General features: G+C 42.0%; 1 protein-coding gene across 2 annotated transcripts in view; it reads left to right on the top strand.

Moving 5' to 3' along the window:
* The window catches only part of ASXL3 (ASXL transcriptional regulator 3), a 154,607-nt gene that overhangs the window by 119,861 nt on the left and 14,994 nt on the right, over positions 1-19,752 (top strand). For both annotated transcript variants that reach the window (XM_054019987.1, XM_054019986.1), the window contains 2 exons: positions 8,166-8,262; positions 8,767-8,872. In XM_054019987.1, coding sequence (XP_053875962.1) covers positions 8,166-8,262; positions 8,767-8,872 — 203 coding nt within the window. The remainder of the gene's footprint in view (positions 1-8,165; positions 8,263-8,766; positions 8,873-19,752) is intronic.

Here is a 19,752-nt window from a genome sequence, read left to right as displayed (position 1 = left end):
ATTTTCCACTTAAATGCTGAAAGATATCATTGCATATTGTGGGTATATATAAATACGTAGGTAAACCCTGATTTCCCTTTCACCTATATTTGGTTGAAAAATATTGGATTTAATAATTTTGGTAGGAAAAAGGGACACTTTTTTCATGAAAAATTTTGCAAAAAGTTTCTCCATTTTTCCAACTAGATGTTATCCAAAATGCCCCTTTCCACAGTCTCAGGGTAGTGTATTTTATGTCCCTACATATTTACAAAAATAGTGGCTGTCCTCAGAGACCTTTACTTGTAATGTAATATAATGTATAATTAATTTTCTTTTAAAAAATTGGAGCTTGTATTGTCACCTAAAACTGCTTGCTTCTTGTCAGTATTAAGTGCTTTCAAAATCAGTTACACCTCAAATAAATAAATAAAGATGACAAGATGTATTTTCTTACAACCCCTTGCCCTCTAGTATGTAATTCCTTTTAAATATCTTTTGGGAATTCTATAAATTATAGGCCTGTTTTTCCCCCAAGACAAAAATAAAAGCACAAAAGGAGTTGAATAGTGGTTTGTAACAAGTGTATAATTATGTGACATAATGCACTTAATTTAGGAGAGCCTTCACTTTTAAAGCTGTCTCCTTTTTTAGTAATGTGAGATACTATTGTCAGATCATACAATGTATTACTTTCTGGGTTAATTGTGCTTGGACGTATAATTTTGTATTTAAGAAATATATGTGGTACTGCAGAGCAGCTATGTAGAAATAATTATTAATAGTTTTATAAATAAATAAGAGAGAAATAATGGATTGGCCAATTCAGTGCCTTCTCAGGTAACAGCAACTGTGTGGAGCAGAATGCACCCATGTGAATATTGCTGTGTCCCTCCTGAAGTGCCAACAACATTCGCATTCTAATGGCACTGCAGAAAACATAACCACATTTTATTGCCGTGCAGATTCTGCAGCGGGGGAACCATCAACAGAGGAGTTAAACTAGACCTTGGTAGAAAATTCCTAGACAGTTAACCTTTGTGTTACTGTTTGCCATTACCATGTCCTGTTATGAAAACAACCACTGAGGTGTGACAATTTTTTTCTTAAATAAAAAATATACTCTTAATTTTCTGGTTTGAATTCTTCATAAAATAATTTTGTTTTAGACTTACCACTGTCATTGTGCGTAATCAGACAAAACAGGAATTCAAACCCTAACAGAAAAAATGTAAAGCTTTCAAGAACTGTTTGGAGTTCCAGTTCATTAATGCACTGTCTCTGTTGGACAACATTTCTTAAAGACCATAAAAATTAATAGTGTATTTAAAAAGTGCTTTATTGGCATGTTTCTCCAAATTCTAATTTAGCTCTAGCTCTTAATTGTGCTGTCTCCATGGATGGGATATAGAAGTAAATACTCCCTTTGGCTTCAGAAATGTAAATTCTTTCTTCTTATGCTTTTGCAGTTCAGGTAGAAATTAATCCTCTGAGATATGCAATACACACAAAGGTTTAGATGAATGATGCACAATCCACCACCTAACACCTTGGGACTGAAGGACTCTCGGTCCTCTTTTTAAATATGGTAGAACATAGGAAATTTCATTCTGATTTCACTTGGTCGTTATATTGATAGGAGGATTTAAAACAATTTTTTCCCCGTCACTGTCACTTGTGACATAGTCTTTTGTTTGGAACTAGAATATTGGTGAGGAGAGTAGGGAGAAGAGGGGATGAGTAACCTGAATTTTTTTCCTCCTAGCAATTGGATTCTTCCTTGTTCCTGGTTTACTCCATTGAAATGGAGGAAAGTTCAGTGTTCTAAAGCAGGACACTACTTCCTTGTCCTGCTGCAATCCTTGAATCCATTTCCTTACTACTCTTAATTAAAGTAGCAATAGCTGGTAGTAGGCTTTCTTATTCATAAGAAATGGAGATGGGAAGCGACTTGGGCTGGTTGGAAAATAAGAATTCTGTTTCACGAAAATGTTGAGGTTTTGGTATATATTTTCATTCTGATATGGAATGAAACCAAGACCTTTTGTGTTTATATATTTTTTTAAAATGAAACCCCAAAAACCAGAGTGGGAGAGGGAACACAGAATAGCAATAGACCAGTGATTCGGGCACTCAAGTGGAATGTGGGACACCCAGGTTCAGGTCCCTTCCTGCTTTGCCTGATTCAGACCAGGGAAACTTGAACCAGCATCGTCCACATCCTATGTGAGTGCCCGAACCACTGGGCTATTGGCTATTCTCTCTTAATTTTCCTGATGAAAGTTTCACCAAAACTTAAGTTTTAAGGCAGGTACTCTGCCTGACTTAGAGCAGGGACCTGGCTCTCCCACATCCCACGTGAATGCCCTAGCCACGTATCTATTCTGGTGCATGCGCTCTCTTCCCCTGGTCAAAACCAGGCAATCTTTCCCAACTAAACCTTTGTTGAAACCAATATGCTTCTGCAAAAAGTTTCAATGTCAGCAAATCTGCATTTTCTGACTAAAAATGTATTGAAAAGTTCCCAACTAGTAATAGAAACGACTGACATGCTCATCCAGTCCTTTTCCTTGGCAGTATGGGATTGTTTCCTACAGTAGATACTTTGTCCAGCTAAGTTTCTGTGTGAAACAGTGTCGTATAGAATACAAATATAATAAATCTGGTGCTCACTGTTTACTAATGTTGTGATTTTTGTCAAAGCATGACTAAATCTTAACAGACATATTTGTAAATGCTTTTTACTTACTGCTTGTAGTTATTTTCCTTCTAGAGACTGAATCCCACACACCTTGAAGTCAGATGGGAGTGTTGCCATGGCCTTTAATAGATGCAGGGTTCAGTTCTCAGACATAGTGATTCTTTCCCCTGTAATAATTGATCTATTGTCTTTCTAAATATAGAAGTTAGATTAGGGTAATTGTCAGGATCATTTTTATTTCCTTTTGGGAAAATCTGTGTCACATTTACTTTTCTCCAGTGTTTACTCCTGAGGTCATTCTGTGCCAAAAAAATAAAAATTCTGTGCACAATATTTTAAAATTCTGCAAAGTTTATTCATCAAATAAATGTGGAAGCTCCAGCATGGCATTGGGGAGCACAGGCCACTGGCTGCACAGAGGTGGGAGATCACTGTGCAGCTTCCCCCTGGGACATGGACTTAGCGGTGAGGCTGCAACCCTGACACAGCGCAAAGACCGGGCCTGCCACTCTGTGCCAAGTGCACCAGGTGTGGTCAGGCAGGCTCAGCCAGGCAGGATCCAAGTGTGGAGGGGCTTAGTGTTGGGGGATCCAGGTGTGGGGTGAGAAGGTTCTGTGTTGGGTAATCTGGGTACAGGTAGCTCAGTGGGGGATCGGGGGGGTGGTATCTAGATGCACAGGGGCCTTTTGGGGGGTTCTGGGCGCAGTGATAATAGACTGTGCGGGGGGTCCAGGTGAAAGTGATTGGGGCTCAGTAGTGGGCAGTGTCTGGGTTTGGGAGGATAGAGCTCGGCGGGGGGTCTGGGTGTGGGGGGCTTAGTGGTGGGTCCAGATGCTGGGGGAGTGGGGCTCGGGGAGGGTTCTGGTGCAGGGGGGTGAGGCTCAGTGGGTCTGGGTATGAGGGGGTCTGGATGCATGGGGGTTGGGTGGAGAAGCGAGGGGTGCAGAAAACGTGGGGGGTGAAGTTTGCAGAGCTTCCTACAGCCGGGGGAGAAATCTGGGCATGGGTCTGACACAGCCCTGGATGCTGTGCAGGGGAAGAGGAAGTCCCAGTCTCCCCAGCCTAGCTCGGACTAGCAGCCCTGCCCGGCGCAGGGTAGGAACCACCAGCCAGGTCTTCCCCAGTCACTCCCCCTGTCCCACGGTGATTTACCTCTCTGCTGGCTGCCCTGGGCACCCAAAACATACTGCTGGGGAGGGTCGCATGACCACTTCTGTGGCTTCACTTTGCTTCCCTGTCAGAAAGTCATTTTTCTGTGGGGAAGCAAAGAAATCTTCAGGGGACATACATTCTGCGTATGCACAGTGGCACAGAATTCCCCCGGGAGTAAATGTTTCAGCATAATTAGATTCAATGGTTAGAAGTTAGAATTTCAACCTTGAAATAAGATGCAGTTTCCTAATATTGAGGGTATTAAACATTGGAACAGCTTACCAGGATAAATGGTGGACTCACCAGCTCTAAGTGTCTTTAAGACAAGTTTATATATCTTTTTAAAAGATTGTTTTAATCCAGCTTCTGGGGGAAAAAATCTAAGGCCTGTGTGCACAAGGGTCAGGTTGGGTGGTTATGATGTTCCCTCCTAGCCTTAGAGTCTGTGAGTCTGGTTTATATTCTCTCACTTCATGGTCCGTGGAGAGAATAGGAAGCTATGCATTGCTCTCATCATGCTCATGCCATTTTCAGATCTGCATTAAGACAATCACTATAAACAAATCTCATGCTTCAGGGTTTCAGCTGGCTGCCAACTGGGGTCAGGAAGAATATTTTTTCCCCGCAGATGAACAATTGACCGACTGCATTTTGGTGTGTATGGTGGTTGGGGTTTTTTTTTTGTTTGTTTGTTTGTGGTTTTTTTTTGCCTTCCTCAGAATTATCAAGAACGGCCACAGTTGGAGATAGGATCCCAGACTGGGTGGACCAGTGTTTGAGATGATGTAAAGAATCCTGTTTCTGAAATGGTTGGCTGGTGTATCTTGCTCATATGCTCAGGGCGTAGCTGATCGCCAGATTTGTGGTCAGGAAGGAATTTTCCTGCAGGTCAGATTGGCAAGTTCCTTGGGAGTTTTCGCCTTTCTCTGTGGTATAGAGTAGAGAGAACCTGCTAGGAACACCTGAGTGTCTTATCAATTCCCTGCCATTCCAGGGACATCAGGCATTGTTGGCACCTTGGTCTCCCCTGTTTTCTGCCTGTGGCATGTAGCAGTTTAATCTCTGAGGACTGAAATGCTTTAGTCTAACCCAATTTACTGGTTCAGCACGGGATTGTGGGTGAAATTTAATGGCTTGTGATTACACGGAGGTCAGACTAGAAGATTTTCTAATGATCCCCTCTGGCCTTGAACTATATGAAATCTTTGTGTATAATTTTTCAGTAGCTTCTAGGTGCAGTAAATTTGTTTAATGCATTTCCTTTATGCTATAGGTTTTGTATCATTAGATCAGATGATCTGCACACCGTGTGTTCAAATTTTTCAAGTATTCCATTATCTTTGTTCTTTTTCAATAGCTAGTTTTACAAGATCTTGCTTCTTTTTTTAAAGTTTTCAGACGTCTCTATTTTTCTTCTTGAATACAGATTTAAAAAGGAGTTTAACATGTCAGCTATTTTTTACTTCTTATTAGTTTAGCCTCTCTTATTCACTTTAACCTCTTTGGTTATCATTAACTCACTCTGCTTTTCTGCCATACTCCTTTTCCTTTAAAACTTTCACTGATTGAGTCTGTTCTTCCTTTTCTGTTCTCAGTACAGATTTTCTTTAACCTCAAACTTTTGAGTGTATTTTATAAGGTCACAGAAGCTGGCCAATTCTTATTTCTTGTATTCTTTTTCAAAAGAAATTTTGACTGCTGTGCCTTAATTATTTTGGGCCAGATCCTCAGTTGATGTGAATTGGTGTAACTCCACAGTGGAGCTATGCTGATTAACACCAGCTCAGGATCTGACTTGTTGTCCTTAGGATTCTACAGCCTTTAACCACAGCAGTGGACTATAGTGCTCAACCATATTGCACTTTAGTAGATTTCTCAAACCCCCAAAATTGGCTTACCTGATATCTGTTACTCCTGCATTATGTCATTCCATTCCTTAATAAAGTGAATCTAGATAGTGGTCACTGGTTCAGTGCTTCCCTATTGTTCTTTCAGTCTCAAACAGTTCCTTCAGATTAGTTAAAAATAATAAATCATGGGCATCTTTTCCTCTAGTTGGAGTGGTTTCACTTTCTGGATCATTAAATTATTTTCTGTGTAATTTAGGAACTGTTTGTTTAATGTTTTAGGGTTATATTTTTTTTACCCAGCAGATGTTCGTTAAATTGGCACTGGAGCCTGAGAAACTAGTCTAGGAATTTTTTGTTCTCTCTCCTGTCCTCGTGATCTCTAAGTGGTGTCCACAGTCATTTCTGCTTTGTTTTTCATTCCTTGCATCTTTACCCAAAGAATTTCTGCAACATATATTTCAGGGATTCTCAAACTGGGGGTCGGGACCCTTCAAGGGGTCACAAGGTTATTACATGGGGGGTCGCGATCTGTCAGCCTCCATCCCAAGACCTGCTTTGCATCCAGCATTTATAATGGTGTTAAATATATTAAAAAGTGTTTTTAATTTATAAGGGGGGGTCACACTCAGAGGCTTGCTATGTGAAAGGGGTTACCAGTACTAAAGTTTGAGAACCACAGATATATTTGGTCATCTAAATGTATCTCTGTAGTAGTATATAGAAACTAAATTCTCACCTTCTTTATCAGTTCCTCTTTCTTGGCTGTAGATCATCTTCTCTCTTTAGAATCTCCACTTTGCTTCATGCTAGACCCTTGAGCTGATCAAAGTAATGCATGACTCAGACCCTTGGTCCCTTTATGTTTGTGGGGTGTAGGAGGTATGCAGCAACAGTACATTTAGCTGTGGAACAGAAAAGGAAATAGCATATTACTTGCCAGCAACTGCTTCTGTTGTATTGACTTTGCACGGAAATGCCATTGCTGTGTTCAGTCAAAAAAGAGAAGCAGCTTAAGGCCCCAGCCCTGCAAGGAGAACCACCCAGACAGACACATGTCCTCACTGAGCCCCACTGAAGTCAGTGGGGGTCCTTTATAGTTTTCCTTTCAGGATTGAGGCACCCAGCTCCCAGACTCCATCTTGATCAGTCTTCCTGTTTTCACTACTTTGTATTTTAAAACTTACTCTTGTGTTCTTTAGTTCATAAAACAGAGTATTATGCATTATTAATCAGCTGTGAAGTGATTAAATTTATAAAACTGCTGGAGAATGAGAGCAGCATTAGTTGGAAATCAGGAAAATAACTAGGTAGATATGGTTAAATATTATTAAATGTGGCTGTGACATCTGCTCCCTTCTCTATTTCCAGATCTGGAATGGAGGAGGGCAGTTGGAGTTAGGTTCATAGTTAAAATTAGTGTGCTGGCATGCTGAGAATTGTGACGCTTTGCACTAGCAGATGACAGAGAAAGCAGTCAAACGTTTATCTCTTAGCAACCTCAAAGGATGTATAATGAACTATACTGAGCACTAGGTACCTTTGACCTGAACAAATTGGCTCCTACTAAAGCCCTTTCTGTCTGGGGTTTTTATCTTTTTTGTTGTTGTTGCTGCTGTTACAGGAAAACTATTATAGATGTGATGTGACCTGTAATGCATTTTATTTATTGATTTGCTTAGTTGATAAATTGTTGTCTACAGTATTTCAACATGAACCCATGAAATTAAAAACAAAATGTGTCCAGTATGCCATAAAAAGAGATTCAATACTAGACTTGTTTTAATCACTTATTGCAGATGAGGTAGTTCAAATAATATTTTCATAATATCTGTGTTTTACATATGTAGAAAGTAAAAATAATTACTATTTTAGCACACCACCATTTTCACCCTTTTGATGCCTGTAAAATTACATTTACAGGGTTTTTGCTGCTTTTGTTTTTATTGATGTTATACTAGTTTTTTTTCTTTCTTTCTTATGTTTTTGTTAAGGAAAATTGTTTTTCTCCACCCTTCTTTGAGCAAGTAGGGTATATTAGATGTCATGGGAACTAGGTTTCTTCAGCACAGAGAAATATGCTAAAGTTACTGCCTTCATTAAATTTAATTAATTTGTTCTGTACTGTATTCCAGGAAGTATTCCAGGAAGTACAATAATGATCTGGATTTTGTGTACAACAATTCTAGGCATATTAGGCTCAAGGTATATGGCTGTGATTTAAACCACATCAATCAGTTGTAAAATGTGTGATCATCAGTAATACTGATGATTTTTGAAGTAGACACATAGATGCTGGATTAGGCCACTTGCATTTACAGTAATGACTATAATGAAAATGCTGTTTTAATACTAGTAGTTGATTTCCTTTGTTATTCCCACTTCCTATCCCTTCCCATTCCCCTTAATTGGAACTCTATTCTTATGTAATCTTAGTTGAAGCTATTTCTGACAGTGTCTTCTGCTACCATCGGCTTATTTTCTAGATGGGAAGTGATGGAGTTTTGCGCCTCAGTAGTTCCGCTCTAAATAATGAATTCTTTGCATATGCAGCACAAGGGTGGAAACAACGATTGGCAGAAGGTAACTCTCTACTTGTTCTCAGATTTACCAAATATTAATTTTTATGAAGGATGCCTTTTTTTTCTTAGCCAAAACAAAAAAAAATGTATACTTGAGAAATACTTTTAGAATGGAAATGCAGTACAGCAGAAATTCAGCAACAGTAATTGCTGATTCAGTTTTGAATTTATTCTAGAGAATCTCTTTTCAGTTAATAATTTTATAGTTCGCTATGGCAGCTTATTTGGGCAGTTTAAAAATAACTAAATAAGCATTTTCATCACTGTCAGCTTTGGAAACATAAATGCATGTGACTAAATCCCACCAATATACTTTGGAAATACCAAAGTTATATGCTAATTGCAATCTTGCAGGTCACACTCACCTTTGTTTTGCATTGAATTACTGTTTGGATGGCTATAACAAAGAACAGTATATATGTGTATCTTTGTACAATATATAATGGTCCCGTATTAGCGTAAACCTTGACAACTTTTATTCAATATGTTAGTATTTGTTTTTTAGGAGAATTTACTCCAGAAATGCAGTTGCGCATCAGACAAGAGATTGAAAAGGAAAAGAAAACAGAACCTTGGAAGGAAAGGTTCTTTGAAAGGTTTTATGGTGAAAAGTAAGTATTGGACCAAAAACCATTTTGTTTCATTTTCTTTTAGAAGGAAATGAAAATATTCTTCTGTGCTTCACATAGTACAGTCAGATATGTTGTAAAACTTAATAAACCAGTTATCAAAGGCAGTAGTTCCCCAATATAAGAAATTGTGGGTAAAATTATAGTGGCATGTCAGCATTTACATTAAAAATGCATTTTATGGGGTTCAGAACTCATCCACAAAAATTCATTCTGTGCAGAATTTAAAATACAGAGTCTGAACGTGGGAATAATTTTTATTTTAAAAGTATTGTAACAAGCCAGTTTTTGCCTGAAATTATAAACAAAGCTTTTACAAAACTGAAAACCAATAGAGATGTTTCTATGACATTTTTTTAAAAAGTCAGTTTAAAAAAATTAGTCTCCTAAGGTGTTTCTGACCCAGACATTCCAGCATTGTGCTAGTGCACACAATAGGTAGCTGAAATTGACTAGAGAATAACTTTACAAAAGTGAAACTGAGTTGTCTAATTCTATTTTCTGAGATGAGGTACAAAAAAAAAACCAAATATCAGCAGAGGGGTAAAGTGAATTAGATGTATCGGGCCAAAGGCTCAGCTGGTGTAAGTCATCATAGCTCTGATGTCACTAAAGCGATCCCAGTTTACAGGAGCTGTTTACAGCCCTTAAATTCTTTCTGTTTTAAAAATCTAATATAGGTAAGGAAATTGGTTAGTTACTGTTTTTTAAACCTGAAAATGTCCTTTTAAATGGCTTTTAAAAAGTCAGTCCAGTGCTCTTTGACTTATGTAGGTGTTAAAATATAGAATTATATTGAGTTTTTTGGTTTTTATGTAATTTTTTGTGCACTTCTAACTTTAAAGTGGCTTCAGTTTATAACTTAGAATACATCCTATGTAAAATTTGTGTGGATAATATCTGTGTTTAATAGACAGAAAAGGTCCAAAGGAGCCATTATAATGTGTAGGATCGTTTACATTTTATTTATTTTAAAACAGCTTTTGTTTACTTAAGCAGTAAAGGACATTCAGAGACCAAAACCTACATCTACATAAAGGCAGGATTATGATAGTAACTAAAGCGGTGTGCCTGGACATTAGAGCATAGGTGCTACCCTGCACAATTCATTGATTTCACACCACTGCAGTATTTTGGTAAAACCAAGGCAGCAGATTAAAGGACTGAATTTCAAGTTTAACTTTACATTTCCTTGCTCGCAGCTTTCTCACAACATAAGCATTATTTGAATACCATTTCATCTGTTAACACTCTTGGATGCCTTAGTGTAACAGAACTGCTCTTTTTGATCAAGTGGCAAAACATTTTCCTTGAAAGCCTGGAGGCCAGGATATAGTCCAACTGTAGACCTCTTCATTTAAATATATGTAAAGCTAGCCATTTGTTTATGGAGTCTAATGACCTTTAATTATGCATGTTAGTATACAAGTCAGAGTTACAGAACTCTGCTCTAAGAGGAAGGCTTTTTTGAAAGGTTGCCGTGGGACTTTCTGCTGTAATTAGAAGCTTAAACACAAACTAAGCAAAATTATTAGCTTATTTTAAAGGAAACGGTGTTCCAAATGCACTAATGAGTAACGTGTCCATAGGGCGTAGTATTAATTATGCTAAAAGGAACCAGCAGTCCTACCCTGCTAACTGAAAGTTGGGTGCCATGGCCAACAGATAAGGTTCAGTCTGCAATGACAGTGACACTGGGCAGTATTGACGGTAGGTTTTTGACTTCCAGATAGTAATGCTGGGTGTCATAATACTCACAATTTCTTCTGACCATTAGACTGAACCTGTTTTTCTCCACTTGTTCTGTTTCATCGGCATGGTTCTTACCCGGCTAATCTGCGGGCACCTGCTGTTTCATCCCTCTAGGTCTCTCTACTGCTTGACTTGTCTCAAGTGTGGTTTTTTTGGTGGACTATGGTTTGTCTGGCAACATATTTACTAGAGTTCAGTCTACTTGCTGCTTACTACTTTGTTTTGACTTGGGTTTTTTAAACTTGTTTTGAATATAATTTGGATTGAGTGCCTTCAAATACTTTGATTCCATTGAAATGGAAGCTCTTGATAGCTCCGATTCTTTATGAGCTATTTCTCAGGTGTGTTGGCAGCAAACTGGGTGTCACCTTGGGGTCTGACCGATTTTCCTCTCCAGTCAGTTTGGTGATTTTTGTTGTGGCCTCAGCTGAGTTAACTGCTTATAAATATTCCATTACCTGGCTCTCAAGTTCCATCGTCTACCTGGAGATGTATCTTTAATAAATTGAGAATCTTTGGGATCACCCTGATTAAACCCCCTTTCAATTCATAGCTTTAGACTGTGCCTAAGAGCCCTACCATCTATTTGCCGGACTCTGTGTATTACATAATACATAGCAAGGTCTCCTTCCTATTGTTCACTTTCATCCATTTTATTTTCTGTTTTCTCCATGTTCTCTTACTTTGAAATAGTAAACCTTTGATCAACTGATGTACCTAATCATGATCAGATGATGTGCAATTCCAGATATATTAACTATTTGCACTTTTAGAAAAAACATGATTGTCACCTGATGAATCTGACCCCAGTGGTCTTCATAGAATCATAGAATCATAGAATATCAGAGTTGGAAGGGACCTCAAGAGGTCATCTAGTCCAACCCCCTGCTCAAAGCAGGACCAATTCCCAGCTAAATCATCCCAGCCAGGGCTTTGTCAAGCCGGGCCTTAAAAACCTCCAAGGAAGGAGACTCCACCACCTCCCTAGGTAACGCATTCCAGTGTTTCACCACCCTCCTAGTGAAATAGTTTTTCCTGATATCCAACCTGGACCTCCCCCACTGCAACTTGAGACCATTGCTCCTTGTTCTGTCATCTGCCACCACTGAGAACAGCCGAGCTCCATCCTCTTTGGAACCCCCCTTCAGGTAGTTGAAGGCTGCTATCAAATCCCCCCTCATTCTTCTCTTCTGGAGACTAAACAATCCCAGTTCTCTCAGCCTCTCCTCATAAGTCATGTGCTCCAGACCCCTAATCATTTTTGTTGCCCTCCGCTGGACTCTTTCCAATTTTTCCACATCCTTCTTGTAGTGTGGGGACCAAAACTGGACACAGTATTCCAGATGAGGCCTCACCAATGTCGAATAAAGGGGAACGATCACGTTCCTCGATCTGCTGGCAATGCCCCTACTTATACAGCCCAAAATGCCGTTAGCCTTCTTGGCAACAAGAGCACACTGTTGACTCATATCCAGCTTCTCGTCCACTGTGACCCCTAGGTCCTTTTCAGCAGAACTGCTACCTAGCCATTCGGTCCCTAGTCTGTAGCAGTGCATGGGATTCTTCCGTCCTAAGTGCAGGACTCTGCACTTGTCCTTGTTGAACCTCATCAGGTTTTTTTCTGCCCAATCCTCTAATTTGTCTAGGTCCCTCTGTATCCGATCCCTACCCTCTAGTGTATCTACCACGCCTCCTAGTTTAGTGTCATCTGCAAACTTGCTGAGAGTGCAGTCCACACCATCCTCCAGATCATTAATAAAGATATTAAACAAAACCGGCCCCAGGACCGACCCTTGGGGCACTCCACTTGAAACCAGCTGCCAACTAGACATGGAGCCATTGATCACTACCCGTTGAGCCCGACGATCTAGCCAGCTTTCTATCCACCTTACAGTCCATTCATCCAGCCCATACTTCTTTAACTTGGTGGCAAGAATACTGTGGGAGACAGTATCAAAAGCTTTGCTAAAGTCAAGAAATAAGACATCCACTGCTTTCCCCTCATCCACAGAGCCAGTTATCTCATCATAGAAGGCAATTAGGTTAGTCAGGCACGACTTCCCCTTCGTGAATCCATGCTGACTGTTCCTGATCACTTTCCTGTCCTCTAAATGTTTCATAATTGATTCCTTGAGGACCTGCTCCATGATTTTTCCAGGGACTGAGGTGAGGCTGACTGGCCTGTAGTTCCCCGGATCCTCCTTCTTCCCTTTTTTAAAGATGGGCACTACATTAGCCTTTTTCCAGTCATCTGGGACCTCCCCCGATCGCCATGAGTTTTCAAAAATAATGGCTAATGGCTCTGCAATCTCACCCGCCAACTCCTTTAGCACCCTCGGATGCAGCGCATCCGGCCCCATGGACTTGTGCACGTCCAGTTTTTCTAAATAGTCCCGAACCACTTCTTTCTCCACAGAGGGTTGGTCACCTTCTCCCCATGCTGTACTGCCCAGTGCAGCAATCTGGGAGCTGACCTTGTGCGTGAAGACAGAGGCAAAAAAATCATTGAGTACATTAGCTTTTTCCACATCCTCGGTCACTAGGTTGCCTCCCTCATTCAGTAAGGGGCCCACACTTTCCTTGATTTTCTTCTTGTTGCTAACATACCTGAAGAAACCCTTCTTGTTACTCTTAACATCTCTTGCTAACTGCAACTCCAAGTGTGATTTGGCCTTCCTGATTTCACTCCTGCACGCCTGAGCAATATTTTTATACTCCTCCCTGGTCATTTGTCCAATCTTCCACTCCTTATAAGCCTCTTTTTTGCGTTTAAGATCAGCAAGGATTTCACTGTTTAGCCAAGCTGGTCGCCTGCCATATTTACTATTCTTTCTACACATCGGGATGGTTTGTTCCTGCAACCTCAATAAGGATTCTTTAAAATACAGCCAGCTCTCCTGGACCCCTTTGCCCTTCATGTTATTCTCCCAGGGGATCCTGCCCATCTGTTCCCTGAGGGAGTCAAAGTCTGCTTTTCTGAAGTCCAGGGTCCGTATTCTGCTGCTCTCCTTTCTTCCTTGTGTCAGGATCCTGAACTCGACCATCTCATGGTCACTGCCTCCCAGGTTCCCATCCACTTTTGCTTCCCCTACTAGTTCTTCCCTGTTTGTGAGCAGCAGGTCAAGAAAAGCTTTGCCCCTAGTTGGTTCCTCCAGCACTTGCACCAGGAAATTGTCCCCTACACTTTCCAAAAATTTCCTGGATTGCCTGTGCACCACTGTATTGCTCTCCCAGCAGATATCAGGGTGATTAAAGTCTCCCATGAGAACCAGGGCCTGTGATCTAGCAACTTCTGCTAGTTGCCAGAAGAAAGCCTCGTCCACCTCATCCCCCTGGTCTGGTGGTCTATAGCAGACTCCAACCACGACATCACCCTTGTTGCTCACACTTCTCAACTTTATCCAGAGACTCTCAGGTTTTTCTGCAGTATCATACCGGAGCTCTGAGCAGTCATACTCCTCTCTTACATACAACGCAACTCCCCCACCTTTTCTGCCCTGCCTGTCCTTCCTGAACAGTTTATATCCATCCATGACAGTACTCCAGTCATGTGAGTTATCCCACCAAGTCTCTGTTATTCCAATCACATCATAGTTCCCTGACTGTGCCAGGACTTCCAGTTCTCCCTGCTTGTTTCCCAGGCTTCTTGCATTTGTGTATAGGCACTTAAGATAACTCAATGATCGTCCCTCTTTCTCAGCATGAGACAGGAGTCCTCCCCTGTTGCGCTCTCCTGCTTGTGCTTCCTCCCAGGATCCCATTTCCCCACTTACCTCAGGGCTTTGGTCTCCTTCCCCCGGTGAACCTAGTTTAAAGCCCTCCTCACTAGGTTAGCCAGCCTGCTGGCGAAGATGCTCTTCCCTCTCTTCGTTAGGTGGAGCCCGTCTCTGCCTAGCACTCCTTCTTCTTGGAACACCATCCCATGGTCGAAGAATCCAAAGCCTTCTCTCCGACACCACCTGCGTAGCCATTCGTTGACTTCCACGATTCGACGGTCTCTACCCCGGCCTTTTCCTTGCACAGGGAGGATGGACGAGAACACCACTTGCGCCTCAAACTCCTTTATCCTTCTTCCCAGAGCCACGTAGTCTGCAGTGATACGCTCAAGGTCATTCTTGGCAGTATCATTGGTGCCCACGTGGAGAAGCAGGAAGGGGTAGCGATCCGAGGGCTTGATGAGTCTCGGCAGTCTCTCCGTCACATCGTGTATCCTAGCTCCAGGCAAGCAGCAGACCTCTCGGTTTTCCCGGTCAGGGCGGCAGATAGATGACTCAGTCCCCCTGAGGAGGGAGTCCCCGACCACCACCACCCTCCTCCTCCTCTTGGGAGTGGTGGTCGTGGAACCCCCATCCCTAGGACAGTGCATCTTTTGCGTTCCAATCGGTGGAGTCTCCTTCTGCTCCCTTCCCTCAGATGGGCATCTAGTCCACTCTCCGCATTAGCACCTGTAGAGAGAACATGGAAACGATTCCTCACCTGTATCTCCATTGCTGGTGCATGGACGCTCCTCTTTCTTCTTCTGGAGGTCACATGCTGCCAAACCTCCTCACAATCCTTCTGTCCCTGCTGTGCCTGCTCTGAATCTTCAGAACATTGTGGCCGTAGAAGCATCTCCTGACGTCTGTCCAGGAAATCTTCATTTTCCCTTATGCAACGCAGAGTTGATACTTGTTTCTCCAGCCCTCGAACCTTCTCCTCCAATATGGAGACCAGCTTGCACTTTGTGCAGACAAAGTCGCTTCTGTCCTGCGGAAGAAAGACAAACATGGCACAACCTGTGCAGGTTACAACAGCTGATCGCTCACCTTCCATATCACCGTCCTCTTAGGAGCTTCCTCAACTGTTGCAGGAACTACTCGGAGAAACCTGCAGATGAAAGCCTCAGTGCGCTCTCCCTAGGCGAACTCCCGCTGTTAGCCTCTGCTGTTCGCCGCTCAGCTGGTTCGCTGCTGACTGTCCTTATATACCAGTCAGGCCCACTCAAGGCCCAGCTGGAACAAAGCACTCCCGATTCACACTTTTCAAACAAACAAGCAAGCAATCAAGCACACGGTCAAACTGACCAACTGTCCCAGCAGCAGACACTCAGATACTCACCAACACAGCCCCCCTAATGCAGCACTTAGCGTACCTCCTCTCGGACAGCTCCCAGGCAAACTCCCGCTGTGAGCCTCTAGTGTTCGCCGCTCAGCTGGTTCGCTGCTGACTGCCCTTATATACCAGTCAGGCCCACTCAAGGCCCAGCTGGAACAAAGCACTCCCAATTCACACTTTTCAAACAAACAAGCAAGCAATCAAGCACACGGTCAAACTGACCAACTGTCCCAGCAGCAGACACTCAGATACTCACCAACACAGCCCCCCTAATGCAGCACTTAGCGTACCTCCTCTCGGACAGCTCCCAGGCAAACTCCCGCTGTTAGCCTCTGCTGTTCGCCGCTCAGCTGGTTCGCTGCTGACTGCCCTTATATACCAGTCAGGCCCACTCAAGGCCCAGCTGGAACAAAGCACTCCCAATTCACACTTTTCAAACAAACAAGCAAGCAATCAAGCACACGGTCAAACTGACCAACTGTCCCAGCAGCAGACACTCAGATACTCACCAACACAGCCCCCCTAATGCAGCACTTAGCGTACCTCCTCTCGGACAGCTCCCAGGCAAACTCCCGCTGTTAGCCTCTGCTGTTCGCCGCTCAGCTGGTTCGCTGCTGACTGCCCTTATATACCAGTCAGGCCCACTCAAGGCCCAGCTGGAACAAAGCACTCCCAATTCACACTTTTCAAACAAACAAGCAAGCAATCAAGCACACGGTCAAACTGACCAACTGTCCCAGCAGCAGACACTCAGATACTCACCAACACAGCCCCCCTAATGCAGCACTTAGCGTACCTCCTCTCGGACAGCTCCCAGGCAAACTCCCGCTGTTAGCCTCTGCTGTTCGCCGCTCAGCTGGTTCGCTGCTGACTGCCCTTATATACCAGTCAGGCCCACTCAAGGCCCAGCTGGAACAAAGCACTCCCAATTCACACTTTTCAAACAAACAAGCAAGCAATCAAGCACACGGTCAAACTGACCAACTGTCCCAGCAGCAGACACTCAGATACTCACCAACACAGCCCCCCTAATGCAGCACTTAGCGTACCTCCTCTCGGACAGCTCCCAGGCAAACTCCCGCTGTTAGCCTCTGCTGTTCGCCGCTCAGCTGGTTCGCTGCTGACTGCCCTTATATACCAGTCAGGCCCACTCAAGGCCCAGCTGGAACAAAGCACTCCCAATTCACACTTTTCAAACAAACAAGCAAGCAATCAAGCACACGGTCAAACTGACCAACTGTCCCAGCAGCAGACACTCAGATACTCACCAACACAGCCCCCCTAATGCAGCACTTAGCGTACCTCCTCTCGGACAGCTCCCAGGCAAACTCCCGCTGTTAGCCTCTGCTGTTCGCCGCTCAGCTGGTTCGCTGCTGACTGCCCTTATATACCAGTCAGGCCCACTCAAGGCCCAGCTGGAACAAAGCACTCCCAATTCACACTTTTCAAACAAACAAGCAAGCAATCAAGCACACGGTCAAACTGACCAACTGTCCCAGCAGCAGACACTCAGATACTCACCAACACAGCCCCCCTAATGCAGCACTTAGCGTACCTCCTCTCGGACAGCTCCCAGGCAAACTCCCGCTGTTAGCCTCTGCTGTTCGCCGCTCAGCTGGTTCGCTGTCTTATCTTGTGGTGACTATCTCTTTTCCCGCTCTGAGATTAAAGTGGCTGTGGTGATGCTAACCGGTTGTTACCTCTAGGCACTGGCTTTAGACCAGTATTCTCTGAATTTTAATGCTGTTTAAAACTCCTAATTAAATACCAAAATAGTCTCACTGATTTCCCTTTAATATGGATTACTGTATCATCCTCTGTGTACCTTTGATGGCTATATTTAATTTCAAGAATGGCTGTCAGACTTTACCAAATAATTCCACACTAGCCAATTAGAAGCACTTTCAGTACAGTGAACACCTTTACCATCAATCTGATACTTTCCATCGGGGGTCAACAACATGTCTGTACACAGGAAAAACTTTGAGGTCTGTGATAATTTTTCAAAAAATTGAATGACTGAATGACATAACCTCCCCTACCCCCCAAGTCCATCACTAAGTACAGTAATTTTGTCAAGTGTCTGTCGCGCAACATGGGGGTGCTTTCCATGTAACTGCAGTCTTAGTGTCTTGCTATCTTTAAAACAGTGGAAAGACCAGGCAGTTGTGCAGGCTGTTATCATCTTAGACCCTGTGATCTTAAGGCTTTCCTTTGTTGCAAGCTTCTTCATCCACTGTTCTCTGAGCCCATGGGAACATCTTTTAAGTCATAATATCAGAAATATTATTGCCCTATGCCTTTACTGAATACATCCCATTAAAAGGGCATTGTCAGTTTAAAAATAATGGGGTAGATTCAGCAGATTAATCCCTCCTGCTTTTTATTTCCATTGTATCTCTTCCCCTTCATTAAAATTATTAGGACGCCTGATTTTGAGTATCGTTTCTGTGCTGATTATGTTCAGCTTTCTCTTGCATTTCCTAATTCTTCAGCTGATATATTTTTTCTATATTACAGTATTTTTCTATTATGTATTCTATTTTTCCTATATTCAGGGGTATTAGAACAATTTTTATAGTGGGGGTGCTGATCCTGGAAACTATGTATTTTGGGGTCTGTTATTGCTACTTCAAGCCAGGGGTATGGCAGCAACCCCAGCACCTCTATTTCCAGCACCACTGCCTATATTATTAAGTGATTGGTAGACGTTTTATGTCGAATGCTCCAGAATGTCCTCCTATTTAACAAGGCTAAAAACAAGGTCCTCTTACTGGCTTCCAGTTGTACAGTACCTTTCCCCCTGCCCCCCTCTCTTTCTTGAGACTGGTTTTGCTTCTCCATTCAAGAGACTGGGAGTTCTTTTTGGTTACTGATTCTTGATTGATTTTTATAACATGATTGTTATTTTATAGTCAACAATGCCATCTATTCAGAATTCCTAAAGTGTGTTACTAAAAATGTTGATTCATTCCATGATTATTCCATACTTGGTGCTGTTACAGTGTGGACCTAAATGAACTTCCTATTTCCTCTGTCACCCTCTGCAAATTATTCAAAACCATTGCTTGCTTAATTTCCTGATATCCTTCGTTCTTGTACATCACTCACTTGTTTATTCAGTTACATTGTCTTCTCATTAAATTGAGGATGGAGATCAATCTTCTGTTATTGGCGTATGGTTCGGAAGACCATCATACCCCTTCTACCACCATAGCCTAGCATTTGTGTCTTCTCCAGCACTCTGGAGTGTCACATTGCTGCTGGTATGGTCACCCATTGCCCACTCCAAAAGGTGCTCAGTATTCTTCAGCCCCATTGTCCTTGTTCAGAAATGAGAGTGCAGGATCATGCTCTTTTTATATTTTCTCTCAATAGCTCTTGTTTCTAAATTCAGTTGTCATTTTTCAACCTAAACCAAATGACTTTTATAATTTTTTTTTACCAATTGTCCGCAATTCTTAGCTGTGTTTTAGTTTTATTTGTCTGAAGCAATAGAATTATATGTAAATTAATATATAATATTTTAGGTAAGAAAGGGATTAAGAAAACATCCTAAAATGGAAGTGTAAGCAAGGGCCCACACTGTGACTTTTTACACTTCAGTCACTTAAAATACAAAGATTATAAACGCCTCGTTTATTTTGTATTTAAGAATGTTAACGATTTTTTTATTATAGAGAAATCTGATGAGTTGTGTATGCATAGACCTAAATATTAAAAAACTGAAAGTTTATCTTCTTAAAATAATGCTGCCGCATATGCGTCTGAAATAGAATGGAATCAAAAACGTGAGCTTGCCACTGATATTTTCTTACTTTGTGTAGTAGACTCTTGATTGGAAAAGAAATGAGGATGAAATGGGATTTTTTAAAATTTTCATTGCAAAAACACATGAAATTATTAGAAGTTTCTAAACAGAAAAGAAACAGTTCATCAGCTGGAGGCAAGAATGAGTTTCTGAAATGCAGCTTTTCCTGCTAATTTAGGCAAAAATGATATTAATAGAAATAATT

This window comes from Malaclemys terrapin, chromosome 2 (genome assembly GCF_027887155.1).
Source record: "Malaclemys terrapin pileata isolate rMalTer1 chromosome 2, rMalTer1.hap1, whole genome shotgun sequence".
Taxonomy (NCBI): domain Eukaryota; kingdom Metazoa; phylum Chordata; order Testudines; family Emydidae; genus Malaclemys; species Malaclemys terrapin.
Note: the sequence above shows the minus strand (reverse complement) of the source record. Positions and strands in the feature narration are given on the sequence as shown.